Genomic DNA, 21,092 nt, shown 5'->3' on the forward strand with positions numbered 1-21,092 from the left:
GTGGTCATCGCCGGTACGTGAACCGGTGTCTCAGCACGCACCGGTAGCCTCGCCGGTGTCAACAGGCCTGCCGGCGCGCTCGACCTCAGGGTTATCTTCGGGTGTAGCCAGTGCGAACGCCCTGACTCGAATTCCGTTTAAGCAGTCCATCGAGCCTCCTCGGCATACTGCATCTCCGATAACGAGATGGACGCCGCAGAACTTTATCGATCCAGGCAGCAAGATTCGTGAGCAAGAAGTTACCACGGCCAACTATACACCGAAACCCTCGGTGCTTCCTGCCGATCGCTCGGCAGTTGCGGAATTCGTCATGCAAAGGCAATCCATCGCAAGGTTCGTCCGCGACGCACTGCAGATCGCAGTGGGCAAGCAAAAGGAACAGGCTGATAAGCACGGTCGAAAGAACGTGAATCAATTCAAGATAGGAGATCGCGTTCTCCTATCGACCGAGGGAATCCGCACTTCCGCCGTAACCAACCTCGGCGTCAACAAACTTGCTCCACGCTTCATCGGTCCTTTTCGTGTAACCAAGGCTGTGGGCGACGCCTACACCTTGGTCATCCCGTCGTCACTTAGACTTCACCCGACATTTTACGTCGGGTGACTCAAGCGGTACTTCCCTGCGACGATTCCTGGTTCGAACCAGCAGACGGAGCATGCGGCGAGCGACCATCCCGACGAGCCTGACGCGCCAGAAACCCGTCAGTCCCTGGCGCCCGCTCTCGGAGACGATCTCCCTGCTGGGCAGAGCCAAGCACATGCGTCTCCAATCCCCGTAGGCGAGATAACAGCTCCCGATTCGACTGCCGAAGCTCCGACGTGATCTGCTCAGCTCACCAGGCACGATCTTCCGCCCGCTCAGCCCCAACCTGAGCGTCCAACGCACGGTTCGAAGCTGCCTCCACTTCGCTCTGAACGTACAGGGCGTACGCCGTATCATCGGGAAGGCCCACCACCGATAATTGATTCGGTGGGTCATGCGCGCTGGATTGTGGAGCGTATCGTTGACCACGAAGATCCCTACAGCTCGATCGCTCAACGAAACGTCCGTAGTCGTGTTCCTCGCGCGGTTCCGACCGCGCGCCGCTATTTGGTACGTTGGCTCGGTTATCTACCAGAGCATGATACGTGGGAGCCCCGCGCCAATCTTCTCTGCGACGTTCCGGACGTGGTCCAACAGTATGAGACCATGCTGCTTGAGAAGAAGAATTCAGCGAGGCACCCCGCGGAGACCGTGAACGAGATCAAGGACGGCCACGAGAGCGACCCGCACGAGGAGGTGACAACGACGCCGCGCTCCGACGCGTGCAACGTCGGCGTGAGCCGCCCCGATTAGCCGCCTGATCCATACTGGACAGGGTGTGCTCGTACTTCCCGATCCATCCCGACTCCTCTCCGCTGAGTGGCTGTTCAGCGAGATGTTCCCTCCATTCGCGTTAAGTCGGACGGGTTGAAGTACCACAGGACTCACAATCCTCTCTCATGTGCACGAAGCAGAGTCGATCCATATCCCACGCGTTGTTGTAGACCTTCACGCGCAGCTCTTCAATCGAATGATCCGCGAGGATCTCCTCGGGATACGCCAACCAGTCGACAAAGCTTTATCCAGCACGCGACCTCCGGTTCCAGCGCCGGATGAAGGCACACCAGGAGCGACGAAGTCCCTCACGATCAGCGTCTTCGAAGTATTCTTCCGCGTCGCGCGGAAGCGACGAAAGTTCTTCATAGCGTCGAGCGTATCCGGGTTTTCCGCTCCTGACAAGTCGTACAGGTCCCAGGGAACCAGAGCGTCGACTATCACGCGCGACCGCGTGCTTCCGGCGCTGATCCTTGTGACTGTCGGCTCAGCCGGTGTCTCGGCTGTCTGGGTAACCGTCGCCGTTAGTGTGTCGATGTTTGCTACTGTCACCAGCGTAACGCTGGTGCTAACGCCCGTTGACTGCGTAGCGTTGTCCTCGGCCATCTTCACTCCGTTGGGCTTTTGAGTTTTCTTCAAATGTGTTCCGTGCGCTTACGTTGCGTACGCGCAACTTAGAGAGGAGGGTGATGTAAGGGGCCCAACTCCAATTACATAAGTAGGTAGATATTTCCTAAGTTATTACATAAGTAGGTAAAGTGGCACACGGGTAGCGTGTGCCAAGGTGTCATCATCTGATTGGTTGATAGTGAGGAGCCAGACTCACGTATTGACCAATCAGGAATAGACCTGTGTTTGAGTGGTTCGCATGAGACCAGGGGTAGCCGCCCTGGTTTTAAATAAATCAGAGTTGAATTAGACACAAACCTAAGACTTGGTTTACTATTGCGAGCTTCCTCCACACTATATTGTAAGCTAGTGACGGTATCTCTTACCCCGTTACAGCGGCACGAATTGTTTTCAACGTAGGTTCCGGTGTGGATTGCTTTTGGTTCTACTTTGGCGTTGGCAGGAGGGTATCATAATGTTTTGTACTCACCCAGGAAAGCTGCAGCCGCTCGCACTGCGCTATCGTTCATCCACGCACCACCTCGCAAGCAGTACAGGTCATAGTATAATAGATCGATGCCAAAACCAATAATAGAGGTACTGGGCCAAGTATCCAGCAAATGTAGAAGCGTAGCTTGAGGTCGAGCAGGGTTTTAAATCTTCGGCTTTACGCCTCCGCTTAGTCACGTACAGCAGACTACTGCATTGCGACGAATCTCTTATATGCTCCATAGATACTGCATCGACTCCGGAAGAGATCTCTTAAATTCTCCAAGTTTTCCAAAAGATAGCACGAATGATATTATTTGCGTGTCTCTTCGCCTTTGCAATCGACCTCTATTTACTCGTCCTTCGTCAACCCCGACCGTAGCTTTTCGTGGGCGGTGGCCACAACAGACTATGGAAGCCGATATCTTATTTTTGCTGCTACAAATCCAGGGTCAACACAGCACTGGATAATTGCAGCTGTGATCTTAGATTTGACGTCCAAAGTGGTTAAGCTCGTCGGCCCCGGGTTTTATCTCCATAATAGCTAAAGCGACATCACAAGTATCCACGTCTCGAGCAAATCTCTTAGTTTCATAGACGTTTATTGTACTATTTCTAAGCATTTTTTGCCTTCTCTTGCATGATCGATCTGTTTGATCTCGGACGGCCAACGCGTCTGATATCACCGGTCGGCTTAAGTTTCTTCGTGGTAGCGTAGACTAATTAACCTGCTTGTTGGGCTCCGGATCTGAAAGCTGTAAAGGCGGTGCGTCTTCCGCATGCTTCCCTGATTTCTTGGCGGGCTCTCCACTATCCGTTCTAGCTTCAAAATGAGACTCCCTGGTGACCGATCCGCCGTCTGGGTCTACATCATCATTATTTGGGGAGGTTTTAGATACCGTCTCAATTCCCACGCGTCCATCGCGCAAATTGTACCACCACTGGTCAAAGGCTGACAAACTCGCTCAATATCATCATCTGAGAATTGAACCAATTCACCGCTAATGCGACCAAATGCTTCTTGCGCGCGACTATATTTCTCCGATTCAGAAAGCCGTCCGTCGCAGGTCGTAGCACCAGATTTGGGTTTGTTAAACGTGGCCATGAACGGATAGTCTATCGCCATCTCGTCCTGTGTCAGCCCGGTTGGGCCATAACATCTATGTAAAATACAGTGATTGCAAAGTGGTTAGTCTTGAAACTGAATGCCGTAAAACCTGGTTGCTACCTGGCCATTTTTAAAATAACTCACCTCGGATTGATAGCCGAGAAAGAAATAAGAAGGAGCTCGTAATAGCCTCCCTGTAAGACATAGCGTGGCGACAAGGGAGCTTCATAGTATATGAAAAATCTATGTCACACTCTCGTGACGTCTTCATTCTCTTTCGCCATGCGTATCCGTTACGGTGTCCCCGTTGTCTTTAAACGCGTATTGATCGGCAAAGCAATTGTCTTGAGTGATGTCGTACTGCGCCTTGATAGCAACTGCTATCTAATGCGTCGTCATGCCTAACACGACGTTCGTCTCCTCTCTTGGATAATGCACTTGATCCGTATGCCCTAGGAGCACTTTCACCAGTCCACTGAAAGGTAAAAGAAAGTATGATTAGATCGTTAGCTTCACTACTCCTCAGCTCAACGTTCTTCTACGACCATGCAGTCGCTTCTCATGCATTGGCCTGGCATCATTTGTCTTCACTATACTGCACAGCACCTTTGTGCTCAACTCAGTTGTGCCAGGTCCCGTAGTTCGCCCTTCCGTCTTGTACTTCACGTTGACTCTGGTCCTAGATATGAATCGGGATTCCAACACGTCTCCTTCGAAGCTCCAGCTTTTATTACTTTGCATCTCCGATGCCAACACTAGCAATCAGATTCTTGAGACGCAATTTGTCCAGTGCTTTCGTAAAAGTATCAGCAGGATTCTCATCCCCTTTGATCTTATGGAGATTGAGCACTCCACGTTCCACTTGTTCACGCACGTAATGCCAACGCAACTCGATGTGTCGAGTGCGGCGACTGTAGGTAGGATTTGTAGCTAGAACGTGTGCAGCTTGGTTATCAATACCAATGCGTAATTCCACAGTGTGGTGCGGGAGAATTTCCTGTAAGATGTTACTCTCTGCGATTGTCTCCATAGCAGCCTCACATGCAGCCACATACTCAGCTTCAGCAGTGGACAAGGCTACAATGGACTGTCGTCTCGACATCCATGAAATGGCACCACCAGCTAGTGTAAAAACGAATCCTGTCGTGCTCTTCCGAGTTTCTGGGTCATTGGCCCAGTCACTGTCACAATGTCCTTCGAGTACTATAGCCTTCGACTTTATCTCTTGTCGATCGTAAGTTATCTTATAGTTCACAGTACCCGCAAGATAGCGTAGGACACGTTTCAATGCACCAACGTGCTTACTTGATGGGTTTGCCACAAATCTACTCAACGGACTCAGTGCAAATGCCAGGTCAGGACGTGTACTTGTCGCCAAATACATCAGCATACCCACAGCTTCACGGTACGGGAAACTAGTGTCGCTGGTCTCGCCTTCTTCCAGCGGGACAAATCTGGCCTTCACTTCCATGGGATTTCCCACAGCATGAGCTTCAATGTAGCCAAACTTCTCCAAAATTTCGAGCGTATACTTTGTTTGAGTGATTGTAATCTGCTCTTCTGTCTGGTTAACTTCAACCCCAAGATATGCAGTCAATAGTCCTTGGTCCTTGAGTCGTCCAAATCTTCAAACAAAATATTCTTGCTCTTCTCATCCTTGCTCGCTACCACGATATCATCCACATCCACAAGGACAAGTATAACATCTTCTCCATCAATACGATAGAACAGACATGGCTCGGTCAACGATCTCTGGTAGCCACGAGTAAGAAGCCACTGGTTAATTTCAGAGTTCTACTCGCGCCCAGATTGCCTCAATCCATAAAACGCTTTGGTCACCACATACATGTGGCCATTCACTTCACACGGAAATCCGTCAACCGATTTCACGTATTGCAGGATTCCGAGTAACGCATTTAGATATGCCGTATCAACATCTCCTCCATAGAGCTTCAGGTTCAGAGCCGCAGCTAATGCCACTAGAAGCCTGAAAGAAGACATTCGTGCCACCGGCGAGAACGTGTCAATGAAATCCACTCCTGGTCTCTGATAATTGCCAAGAGCAACTAGTCGAGCTTTGAAGCGAATCACAAACCCATGAAAATCCGACTTCACACTATAGACCCAGCGTGTCTTGATAGGCTTAGCATCCTTCGGAACATTCTCAAACGCAATCTCTTCCAGAACTCTACGTCGTTTCATTGCCGACATCTCTGCCAGTTCGGCTTCGCGCCAATAGCTACTGTATTTGCTGTGCATAGCTTCGCGGTGGTTGCGTGGAATCCGAACATCACTTGCTCGTATAGGACGTCCATTCTCATCCAGTACACGTGACGTATTCTGCACCGCGTTGACTACATAGGCATCCAAATACTTAGGCTCGTGATACTCACGTAGACCAGTTCGAGTTCGCTTCGGACCTTCACGCTCCGCACATATCTCCACACGACCCATTTCTGAGTTGGTTTCGTCTCGTTGACGCTTGCATACCAATTTCTCACACGTACTGGCAATGGTAACGTTGTCAGCATCCTCACTGAATTTCTCATCAACGTCAACCAGCATATCTCCGTCTTCATCGGCTACAAGATTCGCTTCATTCACAACCGATTCAGAAAGGTTTTCATCTGCATGCAGCTCTTCAGTGTCCACTTCAGATGAACTCCTATCAGCATTAACGTCCAATGAACCACACACACTGACAACAGACTCATTATCACTTGTCATGTCAGGTTTCGTGTATCCATACACTGTCGTAAGTTTCGACGCTGATCCTTCAGAATTCACACCGTCACTCTGTATAAGATCATCACTCTGGTTGTGGTATTGTTCACTCTGCAGTGCAGTCAGAGCACTAGGTAAACCCGCCGTCACCCCTTCAACATCCGGAACACACGGAGGTTCAGTCACTGTGTCTCCGGTTCCTTCCAGTCCTGTCCAGTTTGCAGATGCTCTTGACGGTAATGACGCTTGTTGCGCCTCCCTAAGCTCCGTCATCACCTCATCTCGCTCTTTAACTCGTTGCGCAGTATTGTCCTCGCCTTCCTCGAGGTCTCTGGTCGCTTCGAGCGTGACCTCGCTCATCATCGGAGCAGCGTTCGAGTTGCAGACTTCACTCAGATCCGTAGTAGATTCGAGCGTTGAGTTTTCAGTACTCGACTCCATGTTACTGCGCTTCGTAAAGTGCAACGACTCCAAGTCGTCGTCCTCCAAATCTGCTCCATGACGATCTCGGTACATCACATCTTTACTAATGCGAAGACCGGATACGAATTTAGCTGTACGATCATCAGGAAAGTAGACTTTACAACCCACGATATCTTCGACATAACCGAGCACAAAACCCAGTCGCGCGTTATCATGGTGATTCTTTCGACCTGGTGTCACTGGTACATGCACATAAGCAAGTGAACCAAACTTGCGGATGTGATGGAGGTCAAGTTTGATCCCAAACATCATCTCATAGGGAATGCTCTGAGTTCCCTTATTGTAGAGTCTGTTCTTGATGTACACTGCGTTACGCAGCGCTTCAGGCCACAGACTAACAGGAAATCCAGCATCATGCATCATCGACTTCGTCATCTCCACGAGAGATTGATGCGTCCTCTCGCAAAGGTTCAGCTGTGAACACTTTGGACCCACCTTCACATGCTCGATGCCGTGCACTCCGTACCAGTTATCCATTACTGTGTTAACGAATTCACCGCCTTTGTCTGTCAAGACTTGGTGTACTCTGTGCTTCACTCGAATAGGGCCATCCTGCTGACGACCAGCTTGTCTTTCAGCCCAGAGCACATATTCTTTCATGTGCTGGCTCACTACCTCGCTTCACTTGCTAGTCAACATGTGAACTTTCACAAAGCGAGTGTACCCATCCATGAGCACAAGAACAGCCTCGAATCTAGTACCATTAGCTTTACTAGGGATCAGTAAGTCAGCGTATACCATTTGGTTCGGAGCGCTTGTGTTGCGATTTAGCTTCTTCCAGTGTCTTCGCTGCTTCTGCTTGCCAATATGACAGGCGTCATACGCTCCTAGCTCTCTCTGCCTTAGCATCATGCCACGGACGAGGTTCTTGTCGACCATCGTCTTCAAGTATTGTGGACACATATGCCCCAATCTCTCATGCCAAAGTTTTAAAGAAGCCACTCCTTCCGCAACTGTGAAATTGCACAACGGCTGATCCTGTGGACTAATAAATCCATTTCTGGATGGATGGCTCACTTGAAATCCCCAAGTTCCATCCTCCGGTGTTGCAACAATTACAGTATCGTCGTGCTCATCTTTCACGCGAAAGCACCTCAATTGTCCATGGTAGTCAAAGTCAAAACCTTGTTCCGTAGCTAATCCGACTGACAATAGGCCATGTGTAGCACCAGGAATGTAGAAGACGTCACTTAGGCACACTGCCTTTCGCTCGCCTTCAACTTCAGTTATTAGCTGCACAGTTCCTACTCCAGCCACTCGAGAAGCCAGCGCAGGCGTAACCCCAAGTACATGCTGGGATTGATTTAGATCCGGTGTAAACGCCACGTAATACCACGGGTTTCCCGTCACGTGCACGTTAGCAGCCGTATCGAAGTACCACCACCCACTACTTGTGTCTACTTCATGTTCATCATGTTCGAGGCCATCATACCAACAGCTAACAGTAGCATCAGCTTCATTACCTCTTGCCTCTTTCTCCATGTTTGAACCCGCTTCATTCTCTTCGCTGTTCTCCGCCGGCAGTCTGGCGTCGATCAGTAGAGCGTCCAAAGCGTCCGTCACTTCTTCTGATACATGTACTTCTTCTGTATCTGAGCCCAATGACTCGTTGTGGCCCATACGAGTCACATTTGCACGTGCCTTCTTCTTCTGCTCGCTTCCAGCAGCTCTGGCCCCGTCTTGATTCTTCATCTTCTGCGGACACTCCGAAATAAGGTGTTCAGTACTGTCGCAAACAAAGCACTTTTTCACCTTCTTCTTTGTGTCTTTAAACTTCTCAGGTTTTTCACGATTTTGTCCATTGCCATCGGCCTTCTGCTTCTCAACACTACCGCTTTTCTGGCTGCGTTTCCCGCTCTTAGCTTGAAAAACTCTCTGTCGAGAGTCAGCAACCCGAATAAGCTCTTAAGTCCGCTCTGGGGTGATGTATGTGTCAGCACAATTGTACCGAACACCACTCTTCAAACTCTCAAATTCATACGTATGCGATAGACTGTTCAACATTAGCTCCACCATCCCGGTGTCGTCGAATTGATAGTTGAGAGACAGCAACTCCGTCCGCAAGTTGAACATCGTACTCAGGTGCTTGTTGACGTCTCCGCCCGAGGACAGCTTGAGCAAATCAAGCTCGTGTCTAATGCTCTTAGCTCTATGAGCCTTAGTAGTTCGGTTCTCCCGGCTCTCATAGATTACGCAGAGCGCCTTCCACATGTCGGCTCCTGTCGCGAATCTGGTGGCGGATTTCTGCTGGCAGTGACATCCCGATGAGCTGCATGATGGTCAACTGATGATCATCAAACTCTTCCTCAGCCTCCGACGTAAAGCGCATCATCTTCGTGAGATTCCCATTCACGATATCCGTGCGTTTCTTCTTCTTGAAGACTATCTTTATCGTCCATTTGTACTGCTGCCAATCCTTCCCATCCCAGCTCTTTGGGACACCGTCGCTCGTGTACTTTAATAGTCCTGACATCTTAGATCACGTTAGTGAACAAAATCCGAAAGTCTTTTTGGGCTCAGAACCCTCTTGGATAATGCACTTGATCCGTATGCCCTAGGAACACTTTCACCAGTCCACTGAAAGGTAAAAGAAAGTATGATTAGATCGTTAGCTTCACTACTCCTCAGCTCAACGTTCTTCTGCGACCATGCAGTCGCTTCTCATGCATTGGCCTGGCATCATTTGTCTTCACTATACTGCACAGCACCTTTGTGCTCAACTCAGTTGTGCCAGGTCCCGTAGTTCGACCATCCGTCTTGTACTTCACGTTGACTCTGGTCCTAGATATGATTCTGGAATCCAACATCCTCGCAGTACGAAACGTCTCGCAGCGTTCCAGGCATCTCCACCTTAGCTATGTGTTCTTCTTCAACACGACCTTGATACTTCAAAAGCGCCCTGAGACTGTCTTTCATCGCTAAGTGCCCTTATAGATGCTGCTTTTATTTTGCCAAACAAACTTTCCATTATGTTGTTTGTATGATTTCCGTAGTGCGGTAGCAAAACTCGATAGACCATCACCTATCTCTCACAGCACGTATCCCAGTTTGTCTTAAAGTTACTCCACAAGTACTGGCGTTCTGCTCTTGTCGATAAACTTTTAAATTCATCTCGGTGCATCTTGTAGTCTTCTTCGGGTTCTAAAGTACGTCACTTTCAATATCATGTGCTTCATCTGCACGATGACCTCTTCTTCGTAGGTCCCAAATCTTTTGCGATCTCGAACCGTATTGTGAAGACACATAATGACGTATAAGTGACATAGAAGAACACGAGCTTCGAGCATCTTCTAATGAACTGCATCCACCACCCGCATGTCCTTATCGACAATAATCATTCGTACGAAACATCAGTGCTTGTTTGTCCTCTTTAAATGATCCTGCACTTCGCCATATGTCAATTCGAGCTCGATTCGATCAGTGAGTTCTGAACGGACTGACCGTGGCCAAATTGGTCCACCGCCACAGTCGTGAATACTCGGTAGATGTACCTATTCATCCAATTAAAGAATCCTGAATATAACCTGGACACTTCTGATAAAACGTGGACTATCCAAATTGCACAGCTTACCGGTTGGTCTTGTACGTACAGTCCATCTGAATGACCTCTACACCTTTGCCAATCCAAACTGGTGGTAGTGTAAACCAGAAAGCTATCCAGCATCGACCGCATATGAACCCTTGTGAGCAAAATAACGCTTGCGTCGCCGCGTTCACTTTCACGGACCGTCGCCACATTCTTCGACAGCTCCTAGCTGAGCTTCAACATCAGTTCAGCAACAGTGTTGTTGTCCGAGAGCTCCGCGTCTGCTCAAGCATATAAAATGTCAACAGCAAGTATATGAAACAAAATCATACAATGTACCTGCATTCCGCATGCGTCTTGATAAATTTTGCACATCGTTCATGTTGATGCGGTGAATGGAATATCTTTGAATGAAGTCGTAGATGCTGGATGGTGGCGCCTGCGCGTCAGCTAGAATATAAATCCGGGGCATAAGTGGATATGTAGCAGGAGTCTGACGAACGCGTGAGTGCAGATTTTAGAGCTGTTTAGTCACTGGATGATTGTGTGTTTACTTCTCTTTTCACCATTATACCCCGTGTGTCCTAAAAATTTGTTTTAGCAACGTGCGCAAGCATATGAAATGAGCACAAAGTAGTCAGTTACGACAGGGTCTTTTCTCAATCGACCTTTCACGCTCCGATCATTCATGTGTGCAGATGATCCTGCGCTGATACTGGTCCACTTCACTGGGAATCAAGGGAATATCGCTGTCGGGAACGCCTTTGTATGGTACTTGAGAGCGGAGATTGGTGTTTCTACGGTAGCGTGGATGACCTCTTTAATGGCAAGCTTCTGGTTTGTCGACTCTATGTATTCCTGCGAAGAGGCTTCCAGGCTTGCCCAGGTGTCGTGTGCAGATTTGAGTGCAGGTACATCGTACAGCAGCGGTCAGTCTTTTCTTCCCGCGGCGCGCCTACACCTTGGCTGACGTACACGATTACTTGTCCTCTGAGTCGCCACCGTCTTTGCCCTCCGATAACTCTTCTCCCTCGTCCTCTGACGCATCGTAACCAATGTCCACCGAAGTGTCTTCCTTCTTGGCTCTTGTGTCCACGCACTCCTTGTCTATGTTGCTCTCATGATCTTTCAACGTTGCTTTGGGTTCCGTCGCCATCCTGGTCATCTCATTCGCCACCTCCGTTCTTATTTTGTGGAGGGAAAGTGGGCGGTTTTGCAGTCCCGCTGAGCGAATGCGTGCTGCGGGGGTGTTTTCCCGTCGGAATGCTCCATTCCGGCGCTCCTCTTCCCCCCGTCGAGAATGTTCCACCATTTGCGCCTTGATCACCGGCATTTTGTGCGTCCGCGCCATAGTAGAGCAGTAGGAAGAGCTAAGGGTGTCGGCTGAAGGCTCTCAAAGACGTACAGAAGGTGCTGGTAACCGCAAGCTGCCGCAAGGCACGCTCTCTCGAATTGATGGCTTTGAGACCAAAGAGTTCAACCTGGACAAACCTGTCCTTAAACTTGCATAAAACATGTTTGAGAAAATCTGGTCGGAAAAGGTGCCGTAAACTAAGCTGATTAATTTGATGGGATTCAATTTTCGATCCGAAATGAAATGTTTTTCTGGTTTTTGTATTTGAAAAACGGTAGAGTTCAGTACCTATAATTCTGGTGCGCCACATCATAACACGCTTAAATTAAACCCTTTGGGCTCTCCGTACTACGTGTGGCTCATGTTTAAACATACCAAAGAGAAAGAACATGTCGCAGCGCTTGTCTTTGGCCTGCACAAACCTGCGTATGGTCCGACATCAACGTAAGTCTTTGAAGAGCCGATAATATCATGATGTCAACTAACGGACACAAAATTTATCTTTCCAAACATTGTTCATTGCGCAATATCACAAAAAGAATTTCACGTATTTTTCTGTGATTCTGTGTTTGGACGGCTAACATCAATGGGTATAGAAGGCTATACGTTCTGTAGGATGTAGACAACGCAGGAGGTGCGTTGTGAAGGTCTGGTATATCCTGGAAATACTGTGCATATGCGCTTACAGCTTCGAACTATATATGAAAGCGATTCGTCTTTTACTTTACGGCTAAAGCTACGGATGACATCCGCTCATGTATCCTATTATAGCCGTCACACAGCTGTCATTGACTACAATAAATACATTCGCAAAAATAACTCATCATTTGATCTCGAAAATTCAGAGGTTTTTCGTGCAAATTTGCGGCTTTGTCTGTAGTAAGAGTTGTCGGTCCATTCAATCAACCCATCCCGGAAAGTCCAACTTTACTTACCACTGTTTCATTTTTAAAGACATTATAATCGCAGGAACGCAACTCAGCCGCAAATACACTACTGGGGTTTCCCTGATATCAGCTTAAACGTGAGTCGTCGGGACGATTGCTTACTAAACGTGATAGCTTCATATTTCGAGTTTGGTCGTCTACCCATTATTCCTGGACCGTTTTCTTAATCAGCATCGACTTCAGCTCTGGTTTCGGAAGTGAAATCAGAACAAAATATTGAATCATTATGTCGGAGAAGATTACCATTACTCGCTCATCGAAGTTAGAAGCAGCAAAAGCATCAAGTTTCGAACTACTGCATCTTTTTTAGAATGCTAGGATCTTCAACTTGGTCACATTTCAGCCTGTCCTTCTGCACAAGCCGCCTGAGGCTGGGTGGTATATGCTTTGATTTTGCAGAATTTGGGTCCCTTGACCAATCAGAAATGATAATTCGTCGACGTATCCTGTACAAACGGCGTGGAATCGGTGATATCTCCTGCGAGGAATTGTCCTTTCTGCCTTGTAGCACTGGTCGTGTAGTAGTCCCGAGCATTAACTCCGTTCCTCTCCTCTGGAGAGATGGAGAAGTTGATCGTTAACCTCGTCAACGTGCACCCCCCCCCCAGACGGAGGGGGTGCCTCTTTGCGCTCTCTAAGTGAACCCTATCAGTAAAAAAAGCCACGTAATTTTTGTGTGAAGCGAAAGCTCAATCCTCAGCATCGATCGTCTATATCGCATCGATCGTCTATTTTGAATAATTAAGCTGACCCCTTGACCTTCTGTTCAAGTACCATTCGGGCAAAATCGACGGCAAGCTCGTTGCACTGACAGGAAGCAGCTCGGGACAACCTGGCCTTCGTCCGCCAAGTCCGAGTTCCCATTGGCCGCTGGAAATACTACGCCATGGGCAGCAGCAGCAAAAGGAGAACCAGCCAAGCTCGGTCGTCTTCTACAACGGTTCCCATATCCGGATGAATTGCTGACAGCAGTAGCGGAACCGGTACTAGAGCAGTGGACGGCCGCGTGGAGACGGGAATGTTTACATGGCCAGTTAGGCATTTACGTCACGAGATGCAAGGACAAAGCGACGCAACAATGGATTGAGGACTGGCGAACCAGGATCGCTCGCCCAAGAACGAAAAATCTGGACGAAGCTTCGGACAACACTATCGACTGGACTCGACTACGAGGAAGTGGATATGGCAAGGACGAGATCTTGAAGCTGTGCGACACTACCAACAAGTTGCGACTGGCACAACACATTCTTTGCTCTCTACTGTATGACAAAGCGATCAAAGTGCTAACCCACCAGGAGGAAGTAGACGAACAAGGAGTCCGTTCCAGGCTGGTTCGACACCTTGCAGCCCTCAAAGAAGCAAATGCATTTAGGAAAGCGTTTACACCAGACGGTGTGAACGTTAACTGGACTAGAACGGCTCGTTATTTCGACACAGAGATCGAACACGGGGGACCGGATCCAACCAGCTAATATGATTAGTAGTCACATAATTCCTGATCGCCAAGGGGGGGGAGTTGGACAGGAGATGGCAGTGACGAGTACGGGCGGACTATGTTTTTGCGAAATGAGGACGGCGGAAGGTTGGGAAGAAAACCACGGACAGGACGAGTGCGGCATCGCAGACTTGAACTCCAAAACGTCCGAGGCTTTACCAAAGAAACTAGGATGAAGTGGCTCAGTGCATGGCGCCGGACACCGGTGCAACAAAGGCCAATGGCATGGCTAATTCAAGAAACTCACGTGAGCTCCGAGGCCGAAGCGGAGGAGCTCCAACAACAATGGCATCGATTGTGGGGACGACGCATCCAGTCAGGCGGGCCCACCTTGTCGTATTGGAGTATACATGACAGCAAACAGGGTGGGGTAGCAATTCTACTCAACCCAAGTATCGCAGACACGGTGAGTCCGTGGCAAAAAGACAAGTGGACTAATCGGGTGCTAGCTATCACAATTGGAACACTGCAGGTCGTAAACCTTCGCAGCGACAGGGAAGTTTTCTTCACACGCTTAAAAGAGTGGACGTGGACAACTGCCGACACGATCATTGCAGGGGACTTTAACAGCGTTCAGAGTCCGCCTCTTTACCGACTTGGAGACAAACGGTCAGGTCGACCAGAAAGTAATGCCTTAACCGGGCTTGTTCAACAGCTGCAGCTAGAAGATGCACGGATTCTTGAAGAACAAGCTGATGAGGAGGAGGAAGAGGGCCAAGACCCAGCCGAATTCTTTACATACTGGGGACCTCATGCGGCAAGCAGAATTGACCGCTACTACGTCCCGTGTAGCTGGACAGCAGAGATTGACCGAGTTGAAGTAGCAGAACCGGCGGCCCCCTCGGACCATCAGCGGGTACGGCTTCATATCAGCGACAAAGTACACACAGGGAGGCAACGTCGCAGACGCAGGTCAGTGATCTACCCAATTAGATCGTCCCAGCCGGCAAGAGTTCAAACAGCGGTATTGGAAGCACTCATGCGTGTGGGAGTTGGGAGAGAGGAATCGACACGTACGTGGGATAAGACGGCAGGAAAGTGTGGAGATTGCATACGGCAAATCACTCGGAGCGAGGCACAGCGACGGAAGCAGTCAGTAGCTGCGTTGCGGGCCCAAAACCGGGCACAAATTTTCACCAGACGCGGACTGCTAGAAGTTTCCGAAGAGGACGCACGCCAAGAACACCTAATCCGTCTAGGTCAAAAGCTAGAGCGGACGATGGACCAACTCCGATGGGACTACAAACGCGTCTCCAACTGGGAGAAGGACCAGACGGTCTCCTCGATTGAACGAATCAACGAGGACCGTTTACCCGGGGAATGAACATAGCGAGCAAGTTCGGGTCCGAGTGGCAGCCTATATTAGGCAAAGTTCACAACGCTTACGCAGGGCAGACCCTAGAAAAAGAATTTGACAATTTCGTCACCATACCTGCTGAGCGGCTGCTCTCCATGGCGGACAACATGGAGCTGATGAAACCCATTACAGAGGATGAGGTCATTCAGGCCATTCGGGCGCTGAATCGTCATAAAGCGGCGGGGCCGAATGGGTTAAACAATAATTTTTTCAAGGACCACCAATACCAGCATTGGTGGCCATTGGAAACGAGCTTTTGAAGGGAGCCGACCCTCCTCGATCGTTCCTAGAGGGCCTTATCATCCCGCTACGAAAGAAAGGTGACTCCACGGATGCGATGAACTTTAGGCCCATCTCGTTGTTGCAAACAGCTTACAAAGTTCACACCAAAGTCATAGCGACAAGAACTCAACGGGTGCTGGGGAAACCAATTGGCGAATCACAGCAGGGATCTGTGCACGGCAGGCAGATGCTTAAAACGGTAGTGATGATGCTAGCAGTATTAGCAAAAGCGACAGCTCGTCCCGAGTTGAAAGCGGCGTTCAGCGAACTGATACTTCTCCTAGACTTTCGTAAGGCGTATGACACCGTTACGCGAGAATTTCTCTTTCTGGTGTTACGCAAGTTTGGGTTCTCCTCGGAATTCACCGAAATGATACGGAAACTGCACGATGGAACCACAGCGCGATTTCTAGTAAATGGAGAGCTGTCGGAGCTGCAGCCAGTTGTGTCTGGTATCCGACAAGGATGCCCATTAGCGCCTCTGCTGTTTATCCTCGCAGCAGAAATTCTCTCTATGGCTATACAACAGGACCCAACACTCTCTGGAATCGAAATCCCTGGGATGCCAGGGGTCAAGCATACCTTTTCGGCATTCGTAGATGACTCCACAGTGTTCTTGAAGGAGGCTCGGCAACTACCACGAGTGATGGAGATCGTAGAACAATTCGGGCGCTTGTCGGGGCTGCATGTCCAGCCCACAAAAAGCTGCGCGATTTTTCTGAACAAAGCAGTGGCAGTTCCCCAATTTCACGGGATCCCAGTGCTTCAACCGGGAGCCACGGAGAGATATCTGGGGTATGAAGTAGGAACGGGCAAGCTCACGGACGTCAATTGGGCAAAAAGAATTCGAGCAGTGCAGAGGCGTCTTGCGACAGCGGCCAAGCTGGGTACTAGTGCCGAATTCAGGATCAAGATACTCAACGTCATCATGTTGCCGTCGATTCTCTTCACGGCGGCGGTGTTTGACATGCCCAAGTGGGCGAATAAGCAGCTTCACAACCTACAGAAACAGTTTTTGTGGCGCCAAACTACCTCGACGGAGGCATCACGCCATAAAATCAGTCCAGCCCTTCTATTCACACCCAAACAGGCAGGCGGAGCAGGATTGGCATCGATTGAACTGGCCTGTCAAACGCAACGAACGAAGCACACTCTCCAATGGTTAATCCAGCGGAAGGATCGGTATTTTTATGCGTGGAAGGCATGGATGTTCAGGGGTCTCTCGGAGTCCTGGAACGGCAGTATAACGCCCAGGAAAAAGTTGTCCGGCAGAAGTCGACGGAGTTTGGATACTCCCGGGGTGGCACTAGCGCACACAATGGGGGAATGGGTGTGGCAAACAGCGCGGTTGCCTAACGACGACCTACGGCAGACCCAGCCTCCAGATGACGACTTGGCAAAACGATCTATCAGCTGGTTCTCAGATGGCGAGTGGATAGTGGAGCTCCCACAATTGCTCCCAACCCCCTATCGGGAACAATCGACGTCGGAAGAGCAATTCTGGCCGACGTACAGTTGGGCTAACAATCCGTGGGTCGTAGACAGCACGGGAGCCACACTCAACAGCCGAAAATATAACCGTATCCAGGAATGCTCGATCTCCGACTTGGCAATTCACAGGACAGGCAAGTTGACATACTCAATGATAATTCCCGTGGCAGGAGAGCAGAGGCATCGCCAACTAACGTTACGGCGCTGGGCAATAGCGATTCTGAGGAGCTCGCCGCGGTTAGACATAGGGCAATCCATACAGGTCAACCCGGCCTTACGCCTACGAAATCAACCAGAGCTCATCAACTCCTACAACTGGAGTTGTGTGAGCCAGGCACGCGCCATCGGAGTATCGACAGATAATGCCGCTGGGAGGGCATGTACCATCCAACTCGAGCAACAATCCAACGGCATACATTGGAGGGTAGTCGAGGGCCCCGCGACAGCAGAAGAGGTGCACCCGGATATTCAGCTGCTTCAGCACAGTCAGGATGACGGGGGCATCGTCTTCGAGGCACACCCCTCGATTCATGGCATACAATGGGATGTGCAGGCGACAATTGCTAACAAGCAAGTGCTGTCAGCTATCAACAAGCAGCCTTTCAAACGCTACTAAGTTGCAGAGAAAGGATTAGAGACCCAAGTTGACGGACTAGATGTACGGAGGAGAACCGATGAGTGGCAATGCGGGGCCCTAAGCCAACTACCGAAGCAGCTCTGGTCCCATGGTAACGAAAGAACAGTATACCAAGTTTGGGTGGCGTACCGGGTCGCTGTGGCACAGCTAAATCTCTTCCACGAAGGCCGACTAACGGATAATATCTGCCGGAAGTTGCCGGAGTGTCAAGGAGTGAAGGAGACCCTAGCGCACATATTCTGGGAGTGTTCATGCGCGCAGGAGTGCTGGTCCAAGCTAATCAGCCATTGGACGGGAGATCACAGAGAAAGCAGTCGTCGCGAACAGTACCGCAGCAATTGCGCGGCCAGGAAAGCACCGGCGTTTATTACGCCCAGAGTGAAAAGCATCATAGCAGCTCATCCGGAGGACGAGAAGCTCTACCGAGAAGAATGGACGAGGATCTGGCGTATCCTATCCAGTGTCTGCATTACCACGCTGTGGATCCAAAGAAACCGAGTCGTATTTCAGCACGAGGAGACATCTATCGATGGCATAGTACAAGAGTTTTGGACAACCAGACTCAGGCAGCTAACGGCGCTCGCGAAACGCGAGCGCCGCTCACCAGAACGGATGGAGCAAGGAACACGACTACAGGGGTGTATCAATACACTAGAAGACGAACCAAGAGAGCAGTCACATGAGCTGACAAGCCTCGCACAACCACCGGATCTAGCGCAGACACCGGCGTTGCTAACCAGGCTTAGGGATTTACCAGACATCTAGAAACTAAGGTTAAATAGATAAGTCTGTCTCTCTCGTTGCACTGACAGGACCAACAGAGGAAGATGTGGTCGCGCCAACGGCGGTGAGTGAGCCACGAGCCAGTCGTCACGACAGGTTTCGTCTACTCAATACAGCAATCGCATGACTGAGGCCGACAAGAATCAAAGAAGATCAAACGTGGATAAGCACGTTATTAACGAGAACAGCAAGGAATGGATAGACGTCGCTAAGGCGTACAATGATGACAGAGAGCGCCACAACGGCTGGGTCAAGAGCGACCGACCTCAGTATCAAGCGATATGTGGTGTAGCGTTTTGCATCTGAATCTTTCACCCGAAGTCCTGAGTGGCAAGTGGCGTATCAAACCTTGTCAAAGGTGATGTTACAGACGGAACGAGACCCGCCGGACCTTATTGGTCCAAATAACGGAAGTGCCGACAACTCACGACGGTTGGTCTAAACTCGACTTGGTGACGTCGCGACGTGGCAATTCATCCGGGTGGAGCTGAGACGTGGTAAGACGTGAGACACGAGGGTTAAAGCCGCAGGGACCGAAATTCTTCCGTGTTCTTCGGAACTTTAAGCCATCGAAGAGTCGTCGCCAACGGCAGTTTCAGATCGCCTAGTGGCTGAACAGAGTATAAGCGTGACTGTATTACCTAGATAAGGCGTAAAGGCGGTCTTTGGGTGAGAAAGATCCAGCGACCTTCTGGCGACAAGTCGCGACTGTACAAGCTCCGACGACCTTTTGAGCCGTCGGTGGAAGTTCGAGATCCAACATGGACATGTTGGATTAGATGTTTGTATTGATTAATAGTAGGATTTAGATGTTTCTTTAAAAGCCTTTGTGCTCAAAGAACAGAGCAGCATTTACTCTCAACCACACAAGGGCACGTCCGACTATCGGTGAGTACGCGGTAGTGGCGGGGTAGTTCCGGTAGCCTGGATATGACTGTCGGTGAACATTTCTACTGGTCGTAGTTTGTGTTTATCCAGCTGGGCAAATACAGATAAGAGAGAGGCTTGGCCTTATATTGAGAGTGAATTATCGCTATATGCTGTATAAGCTAGTGCGCTATCCATAAATTACTTACCGTTCGGAGCTTTACTTCGATACACCCATATCAGGTCTGAAACATGTCCGGTACCCTATCTTTATAGGGACCGCGGGGTATATTTGAGAGAGAGAAGAACGCTCTAACAATTGCTCGTGACTAGTAGTGCTGAGGTTTTGTTGGCTAACCAGCGCGAAACACGATACACAGGGGACATTCTAGTTAGATAGGGGTGTTCCTAGGCCCACGTTAAGGCTAACTAAGCTATCGGAGCTTAGTAGTCTTGTTAATATGTAAATATGCTAGTTCATTTCTGTCGTGTTCCGACACGACAGATAAGTCCCTCGCAAGTATCAAGTGCAAAGCTGTTAAATATGTGGAAAAGGCTTACTGCCCGCTACACAGTAGTGCGTGGTAAGGCTTAGCCCTCAGGGCATAACGAAAGCAGTTTCTACTCCAACTGCAAAGGGCGTTGGTAGGTTCTATCTTTTTGATTGGCTTCAACTTAGCCCAACCAATTGGAAAGGGTACGAGGAAGAATTGCAAAGGGTGCTCCGACCTTCACATTCGACGGATCTGTTGACAGTGATGAAACTAACTCCACCAGTGGATTCCCAATGGAAACAAGCGTCGTCGTCGTGGTCCCATGGAACGCATTGTCGACATTGTCGATGCGGAACAAACATCGGAGGTTGCGAAGCGTCATACAGGGTACGAGTCCGTCACAACGGCTTCTACAGCTGTTCAGAGTACACTGACAACGCTAATGATACTCAAGGTAACCGATGCTAGTGGTGATATGGTGCAATCCGCTCAGCAAAAGGTGGGCGTACTTGTTCGTTGATCGATGGATGAAGTGGACCCAAATTAAAAAAAGACACTGATCAGGCATGCCAGCAACAGTCCTGCCAACAAACACTTGCCCAGGTGTAATTATAAACAACTAGGCAATAATGAGCTCTGCAATCAATTACCAGTGTAATGGAACTGACCTTTAAAAAATTTTAGACTTTAAGCTCTGTTAGCATTAGTTTCTTAATTTGCTCACAGCAACGGTATGGCTTGTAGCTTTACTAGTAGCTCATATTGGACAAGTTTAACGGTCTCTCTTTCGATGGTGGGCCACCTTCAAACGCCAACAACGCTCTTGGCAAATTTTGTTTATCATGGGCTATCTGACGAAGTTCTTCGTGAACCGGGTCTCTGGTGTATGCTTGTCACTCATTGATGCAGAAGTTGTGTAGTGCTGTAGCACACCGGATCATAAACGTAGCAGTCGCTAAGCGAAGCCGAATAGGGCGGTGAAAATACCCCATTTTCATTTTAGCAATTGAAATGTCATTTCAATTCGAATGCGGATCTTAGAAAGATGATAGTTGAACGCGTCTTTGTAGATTCCATCCGGACAGAGAG

At 49.4% G+C, this 21,092-nt stretch overlaps 1 protein-coding gene across 1 annotated transcript; it reads left to right on the forward strand.

The window, feature by feature from the left end:
- Nucleotides 1-18,110: 18,110 nt before the first annotated feature.
- Nucleotides 18,111-20,704, forward strand: PITG_09742 (uncharacterized protein; the record flags this gene model as incomplete). Its single annotated transcript, XM_002903292.1, has 6 exons — nucleotides 18,111-18,360; nucleotides 18,681-18,706; nucleotides 19,288-19,411; nucleotides 19,467-19,530; nucleotides 19,986-20,086; nucleotides 20,688-20,704. 6 exons carry the CDS (start codon nucleotides 18,111-18,113, stop codon nucleotides 20,702-20,704), a joined length of 582 nt encoding a protein of 193 aa, XP_002903338.1.
- Nucleotides 20,705-21,092: the final 388 nt, after the last annotated feature.

This window comes from Phytophthora infestans, genomic scaffold (genome assembly GCF_000142945.1).
Source record: "Phytophthora infestans T30-4 supercont1.15 genomic scaffold, whole genome shotgun sequence".
NCBI classification, from domain to species: Eukaryota; Oomycota; class Peronosporomycetes; order Peronosporales; family Peronosporaceae; genus Phytophthora; species Phytophthora infestans.